General features: G+C 39.7%; 1 protein-coding gene across 1 annotated transcript; it reads right to left on the bottom strand.

Moving 5' to 3' along the window:
• Positions 1–27: 27 nt before the first annotated feature.
• si:ch211-180f4.1 (uncharacterized protein LOC100144405 homolog) lies at positions 28–12766 on the bottom strand. The gene is made up of 12 exons (XM_059333687.1): positions 12685–12766; positions 11779–11924; positions 11485–11586; positions 10346–10530; positions 9630–9872; positions 9426–9548; positions 9086–9208; positions 7580–7994; positions 6399–6525; positions 5555–5745; positions 4883–5041; positions 28–4426 (listed from the first exon to the last, which is right to left on the bottom strand). The coding sequence occupies exons 1-12, from the start codon at positions 12764–12766 to the stop codon at positions 3920–3922; spliced, it is 2403 nt and encodes an 800-aa protein (XP_059189670.1). The 3' UTR covers positions 28–3919.
• Between the last annotated feature and the right edge of the window lie 7281 nt (positions 12767–20047).

Here is a 20047-nt window from a genome sequence, read left to right as displayed (position 1 = left end):
CGAGTGACAAAGTGTGTATTTATATTACCCCTCCCACACACACATACATACACACACACGCACACACACATCTTTAGTTACAGTTGGTGCTCAGTGTCAAGTTATAATAATAATGATACTAGTAATAATTATAATAATAATTGTCTTCAAATATAGAGTGATACACTTTATACAAAATACCCTGCATATTCATATTACAGTCAAGTTTCAGTTGTGTGATGTCATGGCCGTTCTCTCTGCAGACGACTTCTTTCATCAGTTCAGTGACACACAGAGAAGCTGCTCACAGCCACTAATAACAGCATATGATGTAAATATATTTATGTACAGATTATACTCTTTAAAATGCCCAGAGCATCTTTGGGTGTTTGTTCCTGAAGTGTTTCGCTTCATAGACAACTGAGGGAATATTTGGCTAAAAGTCTGAACGACAAACCTGCAAACTGACCGACACACGAGAACTCACAGTGGTTCTGCATACAGATGGTTTAAAGAAGAAGATGCCAAACTTCCAATTATGGCACATTTTTACAACAAAAAAAAACTTTTGGGGAATTTTTCGTGTTTGAGTCGAGCAGTTTGCAGGTCATAACACAGAGGTGTTTTTTTGTACAAACAGTCTTAAATATGAGTGCAAAGGCATGCAGCTCCTCCTCCTCAGCTACAAACCATAGAAGAAGTTGTGTCACAGAGATTATAACAGAATGTGGTCAGTGCCGGTGTTGGTGCAGATGGTGTGGATGAAGTTTCTGCTGCAGAACAAACAGAATCATGCTGTGATAGTAAAGTGAAGCTTCTGGAGGATTAAAGGTCCCGAACTCACACACAGAGTCAGTTTGTTTGGTTCAAAGCTAAAATAAACAGAATAAAAGGGATGAGGAGCAGCCTGGATCCGCTGCTGGAGGGTAACTAAGTTCTATACTTATGTACAATTCTGAGGTACTTTTACTTTACTTCAGTATTTCCTTTTTATGTAACTTTATTTTTCTACTCCACCACATTTTAGAGGTAAATATTGTACTTTTTACTCTACTATAATTATCTGACAGCTTTAGTTACTTTAAAGATTTAACATAAAAACATGATTAATTTAAAATGATTATAATAAATTATATCAGTATAATAAGTAGTTAAAATGAGCCCTACCTTGACAAAAGTAAAATGCTGTATTCTAATAATATATTTGGAATATATAAAACAATATTTTACTTTTGATACTTTTCTGATGTCACTTTATATCTTTTAATAACAATGGCACAGATTTGTTTTGGCATTTTAGAATGAAAATTACTTCTTCTGGAAAGATTTAAGTATTTTTTTTTAAATACTCACAAATCTTACTCTCACTTTTAAAAAAACATATTTTTGAATTAAATATATACGACAGTCATCCAATCTGTTTATTCTACATCTACTTCCTTCAGAGGTTAATTAAAATGTTTCTCTTTTTTTCCATAAAAATTAAAGCTATAAAACATATTATTTAAGTCTTTTCCTTCTGGCTGTGTTTCACTGCATGCAATATCACTAAAATAAAAAATTCTGGATATAAAGCCACGTGTCATCTGCATACAGTTTGATGTGTGGTTGGTTTTCATTACTGGGACATTTGAGCTGCAGCTAATGGTAAGATAAATAAATAGAAATGTGAAGAAACAGGGTGAATATCTCTGAAACTCTTTGAAAAGTTTTGTTTGAAATCTGGACCTTTAATAACTCAGATGAATGAGAAAGTGAGATATTTCAGGTGGCTGCCTGTGCTGAGTGTTAGTGCTGCATTCATGTTCATCAGATGAACCTAATTACAATAATTCGATTTTTTTAACAGTACAGAAACTGTCAGTGTGCTTTGACAGAGACAGAGGACAGAAAGAGAGAGAGAGAGAGGGGGAAGACAAACAGATCAACAGTAAAGTCTCTTCACACCAACTGACGGCAGATCATCTGTTCTGTTAGAGTCCATCTATCGTCAGGACGATCATCTGTTCTGTTAGAGTGGATCTATCGTCAGGACGTCCAGCTGACGATCATCTGTTCTGTTAGAGTGGATCTATCGTCAGGACGATCATCTGTTCTGTTAGAGTGGATCTATCGTCAGGACGTCCAGCTGACGATCATCTGTTCTGTTAGAGTGGATCTATCGTCAGGACGTCCAGCTGACGATCATCTGTTCTGTTAGAGTGGATCTATCGTCAGGATGTCCAGCTGACGGCCGATCATCTGTTCTGTTAGAGTCCATCTATTGTCAGGTACGTCCAGCTGACGATCAACTGTTCTGTTAGAGTGGATCTATCGTCAGGACGTCCAGCTGACGATCATTTGTTCTGTTAGAATCCATCTATCGTCAGGACGTCCAGCTGACGATCATCTGTTCTGTTAGAGTAGATCTATCGTCAGGACGTTTAGCTGACGATCATCTGTTCTGTTAGAATCCATCTATCGTCAGGACATCCAGCTGATGATCATCTGTTCTGTATCACTCAAATAAATATATGTATGAATACAATTCTGTATGTAAAGCCACGTGTCATCTGCATACAGTTTGATGTGTGGTTGGTTTTTATTACTGTTCTGTTAGAGTGGATCTATCGTCAGCACGTCCAGCTGATGATCATCTGTTCTGTTAGAGTGGATCTATCGTCAGGACGATCATTTGTTCTGTTAGAGTGGATCTATCGTCAGGACGATCATTTGTTCTGTTAGAGTGGATCTATCGTCAGGACGTCCAGCTGATGATCATCTGTTCTGTTAGAGTGGATCTATCGTCAGGATGTCCTGACAGGAAGTCAGCTGAAGATTCTTGAGTTCATGAGAAACAGAAGGAAATTAAACATTCTGCTGATTTTATATGTCAACCCAATAAATCCATCCAATTTAAATCTTAAGTTCAATATTACGGTCTGATTGTATTAAGAGTTTATTTTTTTTATTCTTTTTAAACCAAGTGCTTAACCCTGAAATGTATATTGAATTTAAATGATCTGTCATCTGATAATTTTCACATCTTTAGCTTTCAACTGAAACGTACTTCTGGAAAGATTTAAGTATATATTTTTTTAATACTCTCAAATCTTACTCTCACTTTTAAAAAACATATTTTTGAATTAAATATATACGACAGTTATCTAATCTGTGTATTCTACATCTACATGCTTCAGAGGTCAAAGGTAAAATAATACTGAAAAATTAAAACTATAAAACATATTATTTAAGTCTTTTCCTCCTGGCTGTGCTCACTGTTTGCAATATCACTAAAATAAATATATATTATGAATACAATTCTGTATGTAAAGCCACGTATCATCTGCATACAGTTTGATGTGTGGTTGGGTTTTATTATCATCTATCGTCAGGACCTGGTAATGTTAAATAGAAGTTGTGTGTAAACTTTAAATCAGCTGATTAAAGTGAAGGACGCATTTAAAAACAGCATCTACATCTACATGCTTCAGAGGTCAATTCAAATTATATTAAAATGATACTGAAAAATTAAAGCTATAAAACATATTATTTATTATTTGTCTTTTCCTCCTGGCTGTGCTCACTGCATGCAATATCAGTAAAATAAATATATCTATGAATAAAAATTCTGTATGTAAAGCCACGTATCATCTGCATACAGTTTGATGTGTGGTTGGGTTTTATTATCATCTATCATCAGGACCTGGTAATGTTTAATAGAAGTTGTGTGTAAACTTTAAATCAGCTGATTAAAGTGAAGGACGCATTTAAAAACAGCAGAATGTTCTTTTAACAGAGGATCTGACGGCTGGTCTCAGGTGTCCCCTGTCTCTCTCTCTCTCTGTCTCAGGTGTTGTTATCGACATCGTGGGCGTTTCCACCCTTCTGTTTGTCTGCTAGGCTCATGTGACCTCTCTTTGTCTCCCCGTAAACCCTCGAGTGTCTTTGTGTCCTCCGGCTACCACATGTAGGTCTTTGTGGTGTCGATCTGACTCCCCCCCGCCCCCTCGGCCCTCTCCCCCGCCTCCCGCTCCTCCTCCTCCTTGTCCTCCTTGTCCTTCTCGGCCTCGCTCTCCCACAGCGTGATGAGCGGCGGGTACAGCTCGTTCAGCGAGATGGAGGTGGCGTGCTGCATGTACTTCTTCAGCGAGTGTCCGCAGGACTTGTGCTGCTGCACGCGGCGGCCCATGTAGACCACCAGCAGCGCCATGATGGACAGGGCGAACATGGAGCCCATGACCGCCGCCAACGCCACGCTGCTGCGCCGCGACGCCACCAGCTCCACAGAGAAGCCCGCCTCCTTCGTGGTGACGTTCAGACAGGAAGTGTGGACGGGGGAGGAGGGGGAGGGAGAGGGGGAGAAGAAAGAGGAGGAGGGAGCAGAGGAGTAGACGGTGAGGCAGACGCTGTACTCCGTGGCAGGAAGCAGGTGAGTCAGGTTATACTCCTGCACGTCCACGGGAACCTGCAGAGAGACAGGTGTAGTTTAGAGTAGACAGGTGTAGTTTAACATGGAAAGGTGTAATTTAACATAGACAGGTGTAGTTTAATGCAGACAGGTGTAGATTAATGTTGAGAGGTGTAGTTTAATGCAGACAGGTGCAGTTTAACATAAACAGGTGTAGTTTAACATAGACAGGTGTAGATTCACGTAGACAGGTGTAGTTTAATGCAGACAGGTGCAGTTTAACATAGACAGGTGTCATTTAACATAGACAGGTGTAGATTAATGTAGACAGGTGAAGTTTAATGCAGACAGGTGTAAATTAAATGTAGACAGGTGCAGTTAAAAGTAGACAGGTGTAGTTTAATGCAGACAGGTGCAGTTTAACATAGACAGGTGTAGATTAACGTAGACAGGTGTAGTTTAACGTAGACAGGTGTAGTTTATTCTGACAGGTGTAGTGTTGGAGGTGCTCACCTTGGCGGTGTAGCTGATTTGAGGGTTGTCAATGTGCAGGGTGGCGCTGGTCCAGCGGGTCAGAGAGAGGGGGGCGTCCTGCTGACTCTGACCCACAGACGAAGCTCCTCCACTGGGATACAACTTCCACTCCAACACCACCGACTGGGCGTGCACCACCTGCAGAGGAAACAGGATTTTAAAGATAGCAATAATGAAAACAATACATGTATTAAAAATGACACATTACCAAGACAAAGATTCACTGTTGATATTAAAATTATTAACCCTCTGGAGTCTCCAAAAGTGCCAAAGCATCGCTTCTTCATCACATACACAGACATAAAAACAAAGCAGACCAAAAAAGACACAAAATGACCGAAAAAAAGACACAAAATAACTAAAAAAGACACAACAACAGACACAAAATAACTAAAAAAGACACAAAATGACCGAAAAAAGACACAAAATAACTAAAAAAGACACAACAACAGACACAAAATTACCAAAAAAGACACAAAAAGACACAAATGACCAAAAAAAGACACAAAATTACAAAAAAAGACACAAAATAACTTAAAAAAAGACACAAAAAGGCACATATGACCAAAAAAGACACAAAAAGGATTATAAAATGGACTAAATAGCCCAAGACTCCATAGAGTTAATAAATATTAAAAACAGAGCCGGTACCTTCGCCAGCACCACCAGAGAGGCCGCCACGGCGGACGAGTTCCCCAGCCAGAGCTGCTCTCTGCTGGGCCCACCGCTCCACCGGCGCCCCCCGCTCGGCCACAGGCCCCCAGACCCCCGAGAGTCCACCGACACGGAGACGCTCTTCGTGTCTGCACCCTCGGCGTTCCACGCCACACAGGTGTACACACCTGAGAGAGACAGCATGTTAACCTCTTGATTTGGATGCATTTGTGTATATTATATACATATATTCTGCTTGTAAATTTAAATAATAATTGAATTATAATTTAATAATAAATGTATAATTTAATTCAGGTTTTTGATTTAAAAAAAGCTTTATAAAATGTATAAATTATTCATCAGCAACATTGTATGTTTAATTACTATTCTATAATAATAAAAATAATAATGCATTCCATTTATAGGCGCTGTTCAGGACTCTCGAGGTCACCTTACAATAAACAATTAAAAATAAAACAATAATAATAAAACAGCAATGGCAGTAATAATAAACAACAATAAAACAATTACAAATAAGAACAATAATAAAACAACAATGTCAGTGTCAATGTTATAGTAATTAACTTTATTTTAATCATATTTAATACACTGACACATTGATGCTTTTATTTACGCTCCTGTGGATGAAATGTGCTGTAGAAATAAACTTGCTGTTGGTAAATTATTCAATAAAAGTGAAAATAATGTAAATATGTAATGTAATATGATTAAATTATTTTTATTGCGAAAAAAAAAATCAGACTCTCCGTGAAAATAATAAAATCTCCATGACGCAGAATAAATCTTTGAAATTGAAAAAGTGACCACATGACTGACTGACCTGCATCCGACGGTTCCGAGTGTTCGATCACCAGCGCTCCGGGCTCCGACACGCGGTGCTTCCTCTTCCTGTTTAGGCCACGCCCCTCCTCCGATATGATTGGTGCAGCCACTGCCTCCGAGCTCACCTGACCAGGTGGAAAAACGGATATTATGAATGTTCTGCCCTTCAGTCATTTAAGTTAATTTTAATGCTTTTAATTTGGTATACTTTCAGTTTCATGCAGACTCTTATTTTGACGTTTGTTTACTGAGCTAAAACAGGAAGTCGGACGCCATTTTTTAATTCCTTGGGTTAGAATTATGTTAGAAACGGCAGACTCGTTAAGGACGCAGAAAGGGAAAATTCATCCTGCCTGTCAGTTCCCCAGCAGAAGAATCGCTTGTACATGACACAACATGACAGAAAAAACCCTAAATTACTTACAAAAGACACAACATGACCAAAAAAGACACAAAATTACTAAAAAAAAAAAGACACAAAATGACAGAAAAAACTAAATTACTTCCAAAAGACAAAATGACCAAAAAAGACATAAAATGACTGAAAAAACACTAAATTACTTAAAAAAGACACACAATTATTAGAAAAACACAAAATTACCAAAAAAAGACACAAAATTATTTTAAAAAGGCAAAAAATGTATAAAAAAAGAGACACAAAATGACTGAAAAAACACTACATTACTTTAAAAAGACAAAATGACCAAAAAAGACATAAAATGACTGAAAAAACACTAAATTACTTAAAAAAGACACACAATTATTAGAAAAACACAAAATTACCACAAAAAAAGACACAAAATTATTAAAAAAGACACAAAATGACACAAAATTACATGACATAACATTTCCACTTCTTCCGGTAACAACAACACGGCAGATAATAAACGGTCAGGTAGCAGCTGCCTTTCTTTTTGTTAACGTCGTCATAGAAACAAGTGAAACAAAGCTCCAGCTGGAGCAATAAAGGGACCTTCCACACACAACACGGTAAAGAGACATTCATATAAAACTCACATTAAACTTTCATATCAAGGTGGGGGCCACAAAATATCTTCACGAGGGCCGCAATTGGCCCACGGGCCGCGAGTTTGAGACCCATGACTTAGATACTGTAAAAATGACTGAGAGATTTAAATGGTAATCTATGTATGTAAAAGTAGTCATTCACACACACACCTTGTCTCCGCTGGGCGTCACCCAGTAGAACTGGGGGGCGGGGTCAGCGTCCGCCCAGCACTCCAGTGTGATTGGCTGCCCGGCGCTGACGTTGATGGCGGGCGGGAAGGCGTGAGGAGAGATGTGCGGCAGGCAGCTGTTAGACCCGCCCCCGCCCCACCCGGCCCCCACCACCTCCTGCAGCTCCCGCCCAATCAGGTGCGAGGGCGAGGCGCAGAGCGTGATGGAGGACTCCAGCAGCTTCAGGTGGGACTGGTTGCCCAGGTGAGGCCCCCAGGAGGAGACGCAGTCACAGCGCAGCGGGTTGGAGTACAGAGACACCTCCTCCAGGGACGGCAGGGAGGACAGCACGTCCCCAGAGAGGAGGCTCAGCTGGTTACTTTGGAGGAGGAGCGTCCGCAGGGAGGACAGCTCACTGAGGAGGAGAAGGAGGAGGAATGACAGAAAGCAGGAGAAATTAAAAACAGTAAGAGAGACAGACGTCCTCCTCTTTAAACTCACAGAACTTGATATTTCAGGGTTCTGCACTGCAAAAAAGGTGTGTCTAAAAACCAGATAAAAACAGTAAATCTGAGGGAAATGATCTTGCTGCATGGACAGATAATTTACCTTGACAAGATTTCTTAAATTAAGATTATAAAATCTAGAAATAAGCATGTTGAACGCTTAAAATAACAAATTCACTCTTAAAACAAGATAAATTAAAGCTGCCAGCAGCATTTGTTTCTTACCAAGATAAAAAAAAACTTTTTGTGTGTTTTTTTGGTGTGTTTTTTGTCTTTTTGTGTGTTTTTTTTTTTGTCATTTTACCTCTGTTTGTGTCTTTTTTGTGTCTTTTTGGGTACTTTTTTGGTCTTTTTGTGTCTTTTTTTGGTCATTTTGTGTATTTTTTGGTCTTTTTCTGTCTTTCTGTGTCTTTTTTTGTCTTTTTATGTTTTTTTTGTCATTTTACATCTTTTTGTGTCCTTTTTTGGCCTTTTTGTGTCCTTTTTTTGTCTTTTGTGTCTCTCTGTGTCTTTTTTTGGATCTTTTGGGGTCTTTTTTGTGTATTTTTTGGTCTTTTTGTCTTTTACATCTTTTATCAGTTCAGAGGGAAATGATCTTGCTGCATGGACAGATAATTTCACTTGACAAGATTTCTTAAATTAAGATTATTAAATCCAGAAATTAGCATGTTGAACACTTAAAATAAGAAATTAACTCTTAAAACAAGATAAATTAAAGCTGCAAGCAGCAATGAACTGGTTCAACATGCTTATTTCTAGATTTAATAATCTTAATTTAAGAAATCTTGTCAAGTGAAATTATCTGTTCATGCAGCAAGATCATTTCCCTCAGATTTACTGTTAATCTGCTGTGCTCTTTGACTTCATCCTTGCTTGTGTTGCATTAACTTTCAATTGTACGTCGCTTTGGATAAAAGCGTTTGCTAAATGACATTGTAGAATTGTAGAATTATATAGCAGACAGAGAGACAGACAGACAGACAGACAGACAGACAGATACCTGAAGGCCTGTGGGTCGATGTAAGACAGTTGTGGGTTGCTGCAGATCTCCAGTTTGGCGAGTTCTGGAAGGTTCTGGAAAGCAGCTCGTTCAATCATCAGCAGCTCCTCCATGTTGTTCAGACTGGAACCAAAGTAAACAGTTATTATTATTATTATTATTATATCATATTATATTATAACAGTTATTATTGTCCTCTGGACTCCGGGACACGTTCGCCTGTCTGGAGGAAGAGGACTATGGCATCCACAAAGGACCCTTTCCACCTGCAGGACTCGGATCAGGATCCAGACTAAACCTTATCTGGACATCTCTAGTTTTCTGCAGCTGTGTGACTGACCTGAGCTCCTCCAGGTGCTGAAGGTTCTGGAAGTCTCCCTGCTGGACTCGGCTGATCGGGTTCTTGTTCAGGTCCAGGAACTTCAGGTTAGGGAGCACACTCAGAGCGTCCCGGGGAACAGACCTGCAGCGAGAACATCAGTCACATGAGATGTGTTAGAGCGAGAGGCGGTCACACTGAAGCGGGGACGGTGCTGGAACTCACCGGAGCCGGTTGTCGTAGAAGGACAGGCTCTCCAGGTAGTCGAGGCCCAGGAAGGCCGCGGAGGGGACGGACGCCAGACCCATTCCAGCCAGCACCAGGCTGTGGAGGCGGGACAGAGGCAGGAAGTTCTTCTCCTCCAGACCCAGGATGGGGTTCTCCCCGATCATCAGGATCTCCAGGGACGGCAGGGAATCGAACCAGCGACTGTCGATGGCCACCAGCCGGTTGGAGTTCAAGTGGAGCCTACATGACCAGGTAGAGGAAAGGATAATGAAGTTAGTCCTTTTAGTCACTGAGGAAGTTATTCAGGTAGTGTATGTAGTTCTAGAGATCTTTGAAGAGTTTCTATGGTCATTGGGGACATTCTAGGGGTCCCGTTAGTAGCTGTAGAGATCTTAAAGTGGTTCATGTGCTCAATGGAAAAGTTCTAGGGCATTTAGTTAGTTCTAGTAGTATTTTAGGATGTCCTGTGTTCATTACAACCTTCTTCTTCTGTTAGGTGAAAGAAGAAGAAGAAGAAGTCAAGTCAATTTTATTTATATAGCCCAAAATCACAAATCACAGATTTGCCTCAAAGGGCTTTACAGACTGCAGACAGCAGAATTTGTCTGGTCTTTCTTTCGGCTTAGATGCAAGTAAAAAAAAGATTGGCTTCATTTTGTGCATGTGTGCGCTGCCAAGGAAGTAATTGTTGTAACTGAAGAAGAAGAAGTTACCGCAGAAGGTTGCCGAGTCCAGCGAAGGCTTTTGGTCCGATGGAGGAGATGCGGTTGTGGTTGATGTAGAGCTCCTCCAGACTCGACAGGTTCCTCAGACTGAAGTCCTCCAACTCCTCAATGTGGTTCTCCTCCAGGTACAGAGTCACCAGCCGGCCCAGAGAGGACAGACCCATGGAGCTCACCTGGACAGAGAGGGGCGGAGACATGAGCCAAGGGTCTATCAGGGTTAAAAGTGTCCGCTGGGAAAGCTTCAGGCCACGGCCCCTCAAATGGCCGCTCCGCTCACTCGGCGTGTCTCCATTACAAAAAAAAAAGGCCCCAGAGGGATTTACGAGACTCGTTTTCGATCGTTGTGTAATCGCTTGCCGACAGTTTTGACCGTGACGTCACATGCGCTACAGATTTAACATGGGAGACACACCAAACATAATCAATAAGGAAGGAGACGCAGAGATCGAAGGAGCAGAGCTTATTGTAAACAACCGGCATGCTAACTGTGCACAAAGTGTCCGGTGCTTGTCGTAAACAAACAGAGATCACTAAGTGAACACCTCCTGCAGCAGCAGCACATACACACTGTACTGCTACAGAGCTAACTGTTAGCCTGTTAGCACATACACACTGTACTGCTACAGAGCTAACTGTTAGCCTGTTAGCACATACACACTGTACTGCTACAGAGCTAACTGTTAGCCTGTTAGCACTGTGCTACTGTGTACCTCGTTCCAGACCCCAGACTGCACTATGAAAGGGCAGAATATCACTTCGCCTTCACAGGATCACTATGAACGCCATAAGGAGAAAAGCCGACACAGATCGTTCCACTAATAGGGACATTTGTGGGACCACACTATGAAAGGGGCTATTGCTACTCGCTACTTCTGCTTTTAAAAATGGCGCGTGTTGTTGTGGCGTCGAGTACTACGTTCTATCCAATCAGCAACCAGGCTTTTTTCAGGGTAGAAAAATGGCCCTCCTTTTCCACTGGGCCAAAGAAAGGTTCATATTCAAATTAGGGGCGTTTTGGCGAGGGAGACCAGCCTCATTCCAGGTATTCGACTATAGTGGAAACGCGCCTATGGTCTCTTTATGGAGCTCTGAGCACGAGGACAAACACAAACTAACAGGTGTTGTACCTGTGTGAAGTGGTTCTGGGACAGGTCCAGTTCTGTCAGGTTGGTCAGACTCTGCAGCTCAGTAGTGATGGACGAGATGTTGTTACTCTGCAGCAGCAGCACCTGAAACATGGACATGGTGTTACATCCTGTAATATTATGAGTAATAGTACAAAGTTATATTATACTGAACATTCATATTACTGTAACCAGTGTTATGCTACTATAGTATTATATTAAATTATAATAAAATAATTGATGATAATGATATAATGAACAGTATACACTATGATAATATAATAATAAAATAATCACCTGCGTGTCGGAGGACATGTTGTCCGGTACGCGGTGCAGGTGGAGCTCGTTACAGTCGACGGTGCGCGCCTGATGATACACAGACTGAGGCGTGTACCAGGGCCGCGTCTCACACACACACTGCAGAGGACACAGCACAGCGCCACCTGCAGGACGGACACACACACACACACACACACACACACACACACATTTAAAATATTTATTCATGCCCACATAAAAAAAAAAAAACAGTCCAAGGGTTCTTGCACAAGGGACATAAATACTGCCAGTGCAGTTGACAATAGGAGTCGGTCAGTTACATTATGACTGAACACAGTTACATATGTGATGAGCTACAGGTCAGATTTAAAAAAAAAAACAGACATCATTCAAGGATACAGAAAAACATTGTCTCCTCCAAACTGAGCAGCTTCCAATAATAGTCAATACTGAGCAGTACCTCGCTAACTGTTTAGCTCTTCTTTTAGAGAGGCCCTCAGGCCATCTGAAGGACCTTCACAACCAATTTGTGCACATGCCCCAGACAACCAAATATAAAAACTAAAAGTTTACACTTGTAGCCTAGCTGAGACAGAGTCTGCTTCAGCTGCTTCTATTTCAGCACTTTGGATAGGAAAGACTCTTCAAGGCTGTAATCAAAGGTACAGCCAACCTCCAGAATGAACAAATCTCTGTGATTTTTATGAACAACAACAACATCAGGGGTGATAGCTGTACATTAGAGAACAATGAGACATTATTACACAGGCTGAACATGCTCGGCTTTACAGCAGAATGTTTATACAGCATGATGGAGGACCTGGAAATAAGTGAGATATCTGCTGATATCAAATCCACAATTCTGTCATGCCTACATATGTAGATCCCCCTGTAAACCCTGCTGTCCAAATCACAGCTGTTTACCTTGACTGGCCCCGCCCACTCCAGCACACACTGATGATGTCACCAGGCAGAAGAGGAGGGTGAAAAACACTGCAGATCCCATGATGCACCGCGGCGTTGGTCAGACTGAGGCGACAACTTCCTGCAGACGGTTTGGAGGAGGCGGGTCACTACAGGGGACACACAGGAAGTGATGTCATGAGTGGATTACAATAAGAACCCGTGTCATAATAAACATACATTTCTCCGGTAAAAAGTCACCACAAGGGAAAACGTCTGAAAACAGTTTATTTCTCTTTTTTACATGCTTTGTTTTGTTTAGAAAAATAAATATTTATTCTCATAAACACAGGTCACTCTATTAAATCACATCTGAGGGATTATTATTTATTTTGAAAACAATGTGAAATCATTGAATTTTATGACCCTGCTGGTAAACGTCATAAACACAAATCTAATTTTTTTTATTTTTCATTAATGCAACATGTAAACAATAACTGCACATTATTATAAACAATTATTCAATTATTTGATGATCTGTCTAACACATTATATTAAATTATCTTCTGTGATGCTAGTGTGTGTAAACTATTATAATCCTCAATAAAGTTATTTCCCAAAATGGCGTTCCTCACAAACCGAACTGTGAATCTGTTGGATGTTTCTGAAACAGCAGCTGCAGCTCTCAACATGTCGGAAGTTCCTACTTTTCCAGATTGAGCCTGAACGCAGCGCAGAGACTGATAGATCTTTCAAACAGGAGAACCTTCTTCACACACACACACACACACACACACACACACACACACACACACACACAGCCCTGCTGCTGAGCAGATGGAATATTGATGAGCTGATATGAATTATTTAACGAGCTGAGAGCACCTCGTTAAGTGTCCCACTGAAGAGGCTGTGATTGGAGGAGAGCTGGTTAATTAACTCTGAGCGGTCACACACACACACACACACACACACACACACACACACACACTAAAACACAGACACAAAAACACAGACACAAACACACACACACCAAAAAAAAACCGCACACACACGTATCAAGATGACGAAGCTGAAGAAGTACTCAGATAATTTTTATTATATTATTATGATATTCAGCATCAAAATATGTAATATCTGATATAACTTTTATAATTATTGATGCATTAATGGAGCTAATTTTGTCATTTTGTTTATCTGTCAGATAAATGTCGTGCAATATAAAGAGATCTCGGGGAGAATTTGTATAAATGTGAGTAAATGTTTCTGTTACCGTCTCCTCCTGCAGGCCAAACTGAGGGCAGACAGGAACACAGAGACAAACTCATCACTTTGTGTCGCAGGGGGACTGAAGACAATCTGGATTTAACTTTTATTTAAAATATTCATATTCTATGGTGTCAGTTTAGAAAAACAAAAAATCTAAACTAAATAGATGCACAAAAAGCTGCCTTAACGAGGCTTGTTTACTGTTTTACTGTTAGTGTAACGATTCATACGATTATATATTATTATATATTCAGACATCATGTTGGTCTATGTTTGCATTATATTTAACTTTAGTATTTAGTGGAAATTTATTTTATTCAAAGCGACTTACGGGAAAAAAAGGGAACAATCAAGGTATCGTACAATACGAGCCATTGGTGCATCAATAATCGTTGCTGTCGTGCAGTGCTAGGAGAGAAGATGCTCTCTGAAGAGCTGGGTCTTCAGGAGGTTTTTAAAGGTAGAGAGGGACGCCCCTGCTCTGGTAGGAACTGGTAGTGTGTTCCACCAACGGGGAACAAGAAATGCAAAGAGTTTGGATTGCCTTGGACGAACAGGTGACAGAGGGGAGGAAATGACAGATAGAGCTGAGTGTCATCTGCATAGCAGAGATAGGAGAAACCATGTGAGTGGATAATCTGACCCAGAGAGGTGGTGTAGATAGAGATTAGCAGGGGCCCCAGCACTGAGCCCTGGGGAACCCCCGTGGAGAGGCAATGCAAAGTAGTCAACTGTCCATGGATACACTGAATGAGCGTCCTGTCAGGTAGGAATCAAAGCAGGACAGAGCCGAGCCAGAGATGCCCGTTTTAGAGAGAGTAGAGAGGAGGAGGATGGTTAACTGTGTCAGAGGAAGCTGACAAGTCAAGCAGAATGAGAACTGAGGACTTTGCTGCTGCTCTTGCTTCTTTTAAGGCTTCTGTCACAGACAACAGAGCAGTTTCAGTTGAGTGACCGCTTTTGAAAACCAGATCGATTTGGATCAAGAAGATTGTTCTGTAGGAGGAATTCTGAGAGTTGCTTAGCGACCGCCCGTTCAATAGTTTTGTATAAGAATGGAAGAAGTGAGACAGGACGATAGTTCTCGACTTCAGCAGGGTTGAGAGAGTTTGCAGCCCGAAACTTGTTTTTGTGTTCATTGCTTTAACCCTTTAAGGTCTGAGGCTATTTTGTCTGTTTTGCTATAATTGTCATTTATTCCATGTACACACGAGAAATGTTTCTCTATGATTTCCCAGCAGCCTCAGCTCTAAAAATATTTTTTAATGCATTAATATTTTAATCACAGATTGACATGTTATATATTTGATTTGATCAGATTGCAATTAACACAACAGATGAAGTTGATTGTGGTATAATATGTATCTATATATCTATCTATATATATCTATATCTCTATATATATATTTTTTTCCAAACGTCTACTTCTCCGGCATGATTTCACCTAGAGACTCCATTTAAACTTTAAACAGTAGACACAAGTCTTGTGTATCAGACAGACAGACAGACAGACACACACAGGTAACTTTATGTGATTTTAGTCACACACATGCGCGTGTAAGCGCGCACACTCCTCCAGATACACGTTTCACACACACACACACACACACACACACACACACACACACACATTTTGAGGTTAAAGGTCATAGGTTGCTGTATAAATAAATACTTTAAAAGGAATGCTTGTTGTAGGTGTGCTCCTTGTATATTATATAGTATCATAACATTACTAGTATTAATTGTTTGAAATCTCTGAAGAATCTCATCATAGTGTACACACACCGGCAGTAGCCCAATTTTCTAGTATTTATTATTATGTTAATTTGAAAACCTGTGTAAAACAGTCATTTTTTTTAGATATCTTCATCAGATCTAGATAGATCTATATATATATATATATATATATATATATATATATATATATATATATATATATATATATATACACACACACACACACACATATATAATATTACTATTGACTAACACACTAAACAGAAACAAACAGAAAAACAGAACATTAAGTAACAAACATGAACAAACTGAACATAAGCAAACATAAACAAACTAAACATAAACAAACAAACATTCTGAAGTTGCCAGATAAATCTGAATAAAAAGTAAAGAAATTGATAAATCTGTTTTCAGATAATTTTGTTTCTGTTGTTGATTATCTTCAGATGAGTTAGTTTAGGCGTTTTAAGGTTATTTTGCAGGAACGCTAAGGGGTTAATACTATTGATATATATACATACATTTATAATATTACTATTGTAGTTTAGCTGATATTATGTGTTTACATATTAATATAAATAAAACATGCAGTTATTTTACTGCTGATACTGAAATATAAAATATCAGTCAATAATATGAAAACATGATGCATCAGATCTAAACTTTGGAATATTTTGTCCTTTATTACCCATTAATATTACAATAAACATGAACAAAACTCTAATTTGAGTTATATTGAAATCCTGCAGGATGATATGTTCACGGACCGTCGATTTTATGAATATCTAGCCTACAATAATGTTATAATCTAACGATCACAGCGCAGCGACTCGCTGTTATAATAATAATATTAATAACTGATAATAAACAATAAATAATGATGTTAATGTTGTTGTGCAGATCGGTTCGGTGTGTGTGTGTGTTCTAACCTCGCTCCTCCTGCTCCGCCGCTCCGAGCCGCAGCGGGACCTCAGGCCGGGCAGAGATGCTCCGAGCCGGGCAGAGGAGCTCCGAGCCGGGCCGGTCCGAGGTGCAGAGGATGAGGGTCCGGTCGGTCCGGTAAAGGAGTCCGTGCTTCCTGGAGGTTCTGTGGATCCGGATGGTTCAGGCTGCCGCCTCTTTCTGTCTCTCTCCGGTCCTCCGACAGTCCGCAGCAGCTGACTCCGGATCAGCCAATCCGCTTTATAGGCCACCGGGACACCGACCAATCAGAGCCCGGATGCTGCGCAGAGGTGAAGCGCGGGGGGGTGGGGGGGTCTGCTCACATGACGTAATGCTCCAGATTCTCATAATGACTATCTGAGTCTGTGAGTCTGCGTTTCTGCACAGCTGCTGCTTCTACTTTATCTGTTTCTACTTGATCTGGTTCCACCTATCTGTTTCTACTTGATCTGTTTCTACCTGATCTGTTTCAACATTATCTGTTTCTACTTCATCTGCTTCTATTTCGTCTGGTTCTACTTGATCTGTCTCTACTTGATCTGTTTCTACATTATCTGTTTCTACTCGATCTGTTTCTGCTGGATTTGTTTCTACATTATCTGTTTCTACTTGATCTGTTTCTACTTTATCTATTTCTAATTTATCTATTTCTACATTATCTGTTTCTACTTCATTTGTTTCTACTTGATCTGGTGCTACTTGATCCGTTTCAACTTGATATGTTTCTACTTTTATCTGTTTCTACTTCATCTACTTCTACAAAAAAAAAAACTGAGAAATTAAATATTAAAAAAACGCTAAAACTGAAAAGAAAAAAAATCTGTATAAACTGTGAAAAAAATCAAAACCACAAAATGTATTTCAAATAAAAATAAAAAGGACAAAACATAGAAGATGTTTTGAAAAGGTAAAATACAATTAAAATGAAACTGAACACTAATGATGATAATTTAAACGTCAGCTGGATGAGGTTTTTAATCTCTCAACACAAAAATAATAATTTTTTTAACAGGAAGTCTGAATTTGAATGTCTGTTTCTGCAGAATGTTGAAATAAAAATGTAAAATAAATGACAAATAAAAACTCAATTCAGACACAATTAATAATAACAAGAGAAGAAAGGCTGCTGACATCATCAGTGATGTTACATCCAGTCAACCTCCAGTGAGTCAGCAGCGTTTCCATGACGACCACGATGAAGATCACTGAGTAACAAACTCAACATAAACAAACAAACATAAACAAACATAAACAAAGTGAATATGAAAAAACCACACATAAACAAACTGAACAGAAACAAACTAAACAGAAACAAACAACCAAACAGAACATAAAGTGGCAAACATAAACAAACTGAACATAAACAAACAAACATTCTGAAGTGTCCAGATAAATCTGAATAATAATAAGTAAAGAAATTGATAAATCTGTTTTCAGATTATTTTTGTTTCTGTTGTTGATTATCTTCAGATAATTTGTTGGGGATAATTATCGAGGACTTTAAGTCTTTCTTTAAATTATAATATAAAATATAATTATTATAATTAATTATCACAGATTATAAATTTATAAATTATAATAAATGTTCATTCAGCTCAGCAGATAAAAATAAATGATCTTTGTTGATTTAACGAGTGGAGATACAAAATAATTTATAAATATTTAAATTGGGAAATAAAAAAGAGAATAAATGGATAAAATGAATCATTAATAATAACAGTAAGAATAATAATACCAAAAGTTAAATGGTAAATGGAGCCGACCTTATGTATGTCACTTTAGGATAACTCAAAGGTTTTTACACTCCAAATAAAGGAAAACATTAGTTGTAATTCACTGATTTGTACTATTCACATTAATATCAAGCAATATTTCCCCAAAGATCAAAGGACAGAAACATAAAACACAGCAGAGCAGAGGAAACACACAAACACACATACAGAGACACAGTGAAAACAATCCTTCAGCCTCTGAAAGCAGCTTAGTGTGGATTAACACTGAAGTAAACATTAATACCAGCAGGAGAGTGTGTGTATGTGTCATCTGTGTGTGTGTTCAGGCCTGAGATCATCAGCGATGACTCAGCAGATTCTGAATCATCTGTGTCAAACAGTAAACAGAATCATTTCTGCTCAGTTATGAATAATTAATAATAATTATTGATTATTTTCGTCACACTGACTTGGACTCGTTACAGTTTATATTGTTGGTCACGCTTTAGGAGAAAAGTTCAGTTCAGAGTGACCTTTGATCTTTTATTGAGTCTGCATATTAAAACTAATGCCAAATGATGAAGACCTCAGCTTTAAATGTGTTCACCTGCTGCTGTTTCATGCCCATTTGCACAATTAATTGTTGCTGTATGTTTTTACTGGTGTATAGTGTATTTATTACTTATGTGTATTTATGTTTATTCAGAGATTGTGTCTGTGATTGTATGTTTTTATTATGTTTGATTTTATGTGTGTCATGTTTGTATTTTATATATTGGAGAAGCCAAAGACAAATTTCCACCACGGTGGACAATAAAGCCCTATCTATCTATCTATTGTAAGCAGCAACTCTAACAGTGACCCTAGCATCTGATCCAGTGTCTCTAACAGTGACCCTAGCATCTGATCCAGTGTCTCTAACGGTGACCCTACCATCTGTTCCAGGGTCTCTAACAGTGACCCTACCATCTGATCCAGTGTCTCTAACGGTGACCCTAGCATCTGATCCAGTGTCTCTAACGGTGACCCTAGCATCTGATCCAGTGTCTCTAACGGTGACCCTAGCATCTGATCCAGTGTCTCTAACGGTGACCCTAGCATCTGATCCAGTGTCTCTAACGGTGACCCTAGCATCTGATCCAGTGTCTCTAACGGTGACCCTAGCATCTGATCCAGTGTCTCTAACAGTGACCCTAGCATCTGATCCAGTGTCTCTAACGGTGACCCTAGCATCTGATCCAGTGTCTCCAACAGTGACCCTAGCATCTGATCCAGTGTCTCTAACGGTGACCCTAGCATCTGATCCAGTGTCTCTAACAGTGACCCTAGCATCTGATCCAGTGTCTCTAACGGTGACCCTAGCATCTGATCCTCATGATCCAGTGTATCTAACAGTGACCCTAGCATCTGATCCAGTGTCTCTAACAGTGACCCTAGCATCTGATCCAGTGTCTCTAACAGTGACCCTAGCATCTGATCCTCAGTGTCTCTAACAGTGACCCTACCATCTGATCCAGTGTCTCTAACGGTGACCCTAGCATCTGATCCAGTGTCTCTAACGGTGACCTTAGCATCTGATCCAGTGTGTCTAACAGTGACCCTACCATGTGATCCAGTGTCTCTAACAGTGACCCTAGCATCTGATCCAGTGTCTCTAACAGTGACCCTAGCATCTGATCCAGTGTCTCTAACGGTGACCCTACCATCTGTTCCAGTGTCTCTAA

This window comes from Centropristis striata, chromosome 5 (genome assembly GCF_030273125.1).
Source record: "Centropristis striata isolate RG_2023a ecotype Rhode Island chromosome 5, C.striata_1.0, whole genome shotgun sequence".
NCBI classification, from domain to species: domain Eukaryota; kingdom Metazoa; phylum Chordata; class Actinopteri; order Perciformes; family Serranidae; genus Centropristis; species Centropristis striata.
Note: the sequence above shows the minus strand (reverse complement) of the source record. Positions and strands in the feature narration are given on the sequence as shown.

Excerpts from the sequence above, each read along its gene's own strand:
- si:ch211-180f4.1 (XM_059333687.1), bottom strand. The coding sequence starts at position 12,766 with ATGGGATCTGCAGTGTTTTTCACCCTCCTCTTCTGCCTGGTGACATCA. Across the intron at positions 11,925-12,684 it reads AGTGGGCGGGGCCAGTCAAG|GTGGCGCTGTGCTGTGTCCT; the intron begins GTAAACAGCTGT and ends TCCGTCCTGCAG. Across the intron at positions 4,427-4,882 it reads AAATCAGCTACACCGCCAAG|GTTCCCGTGGACGTGCAGGA; the intron begins GTGAGCACCTCC and ends GTCTCTCTGCAG.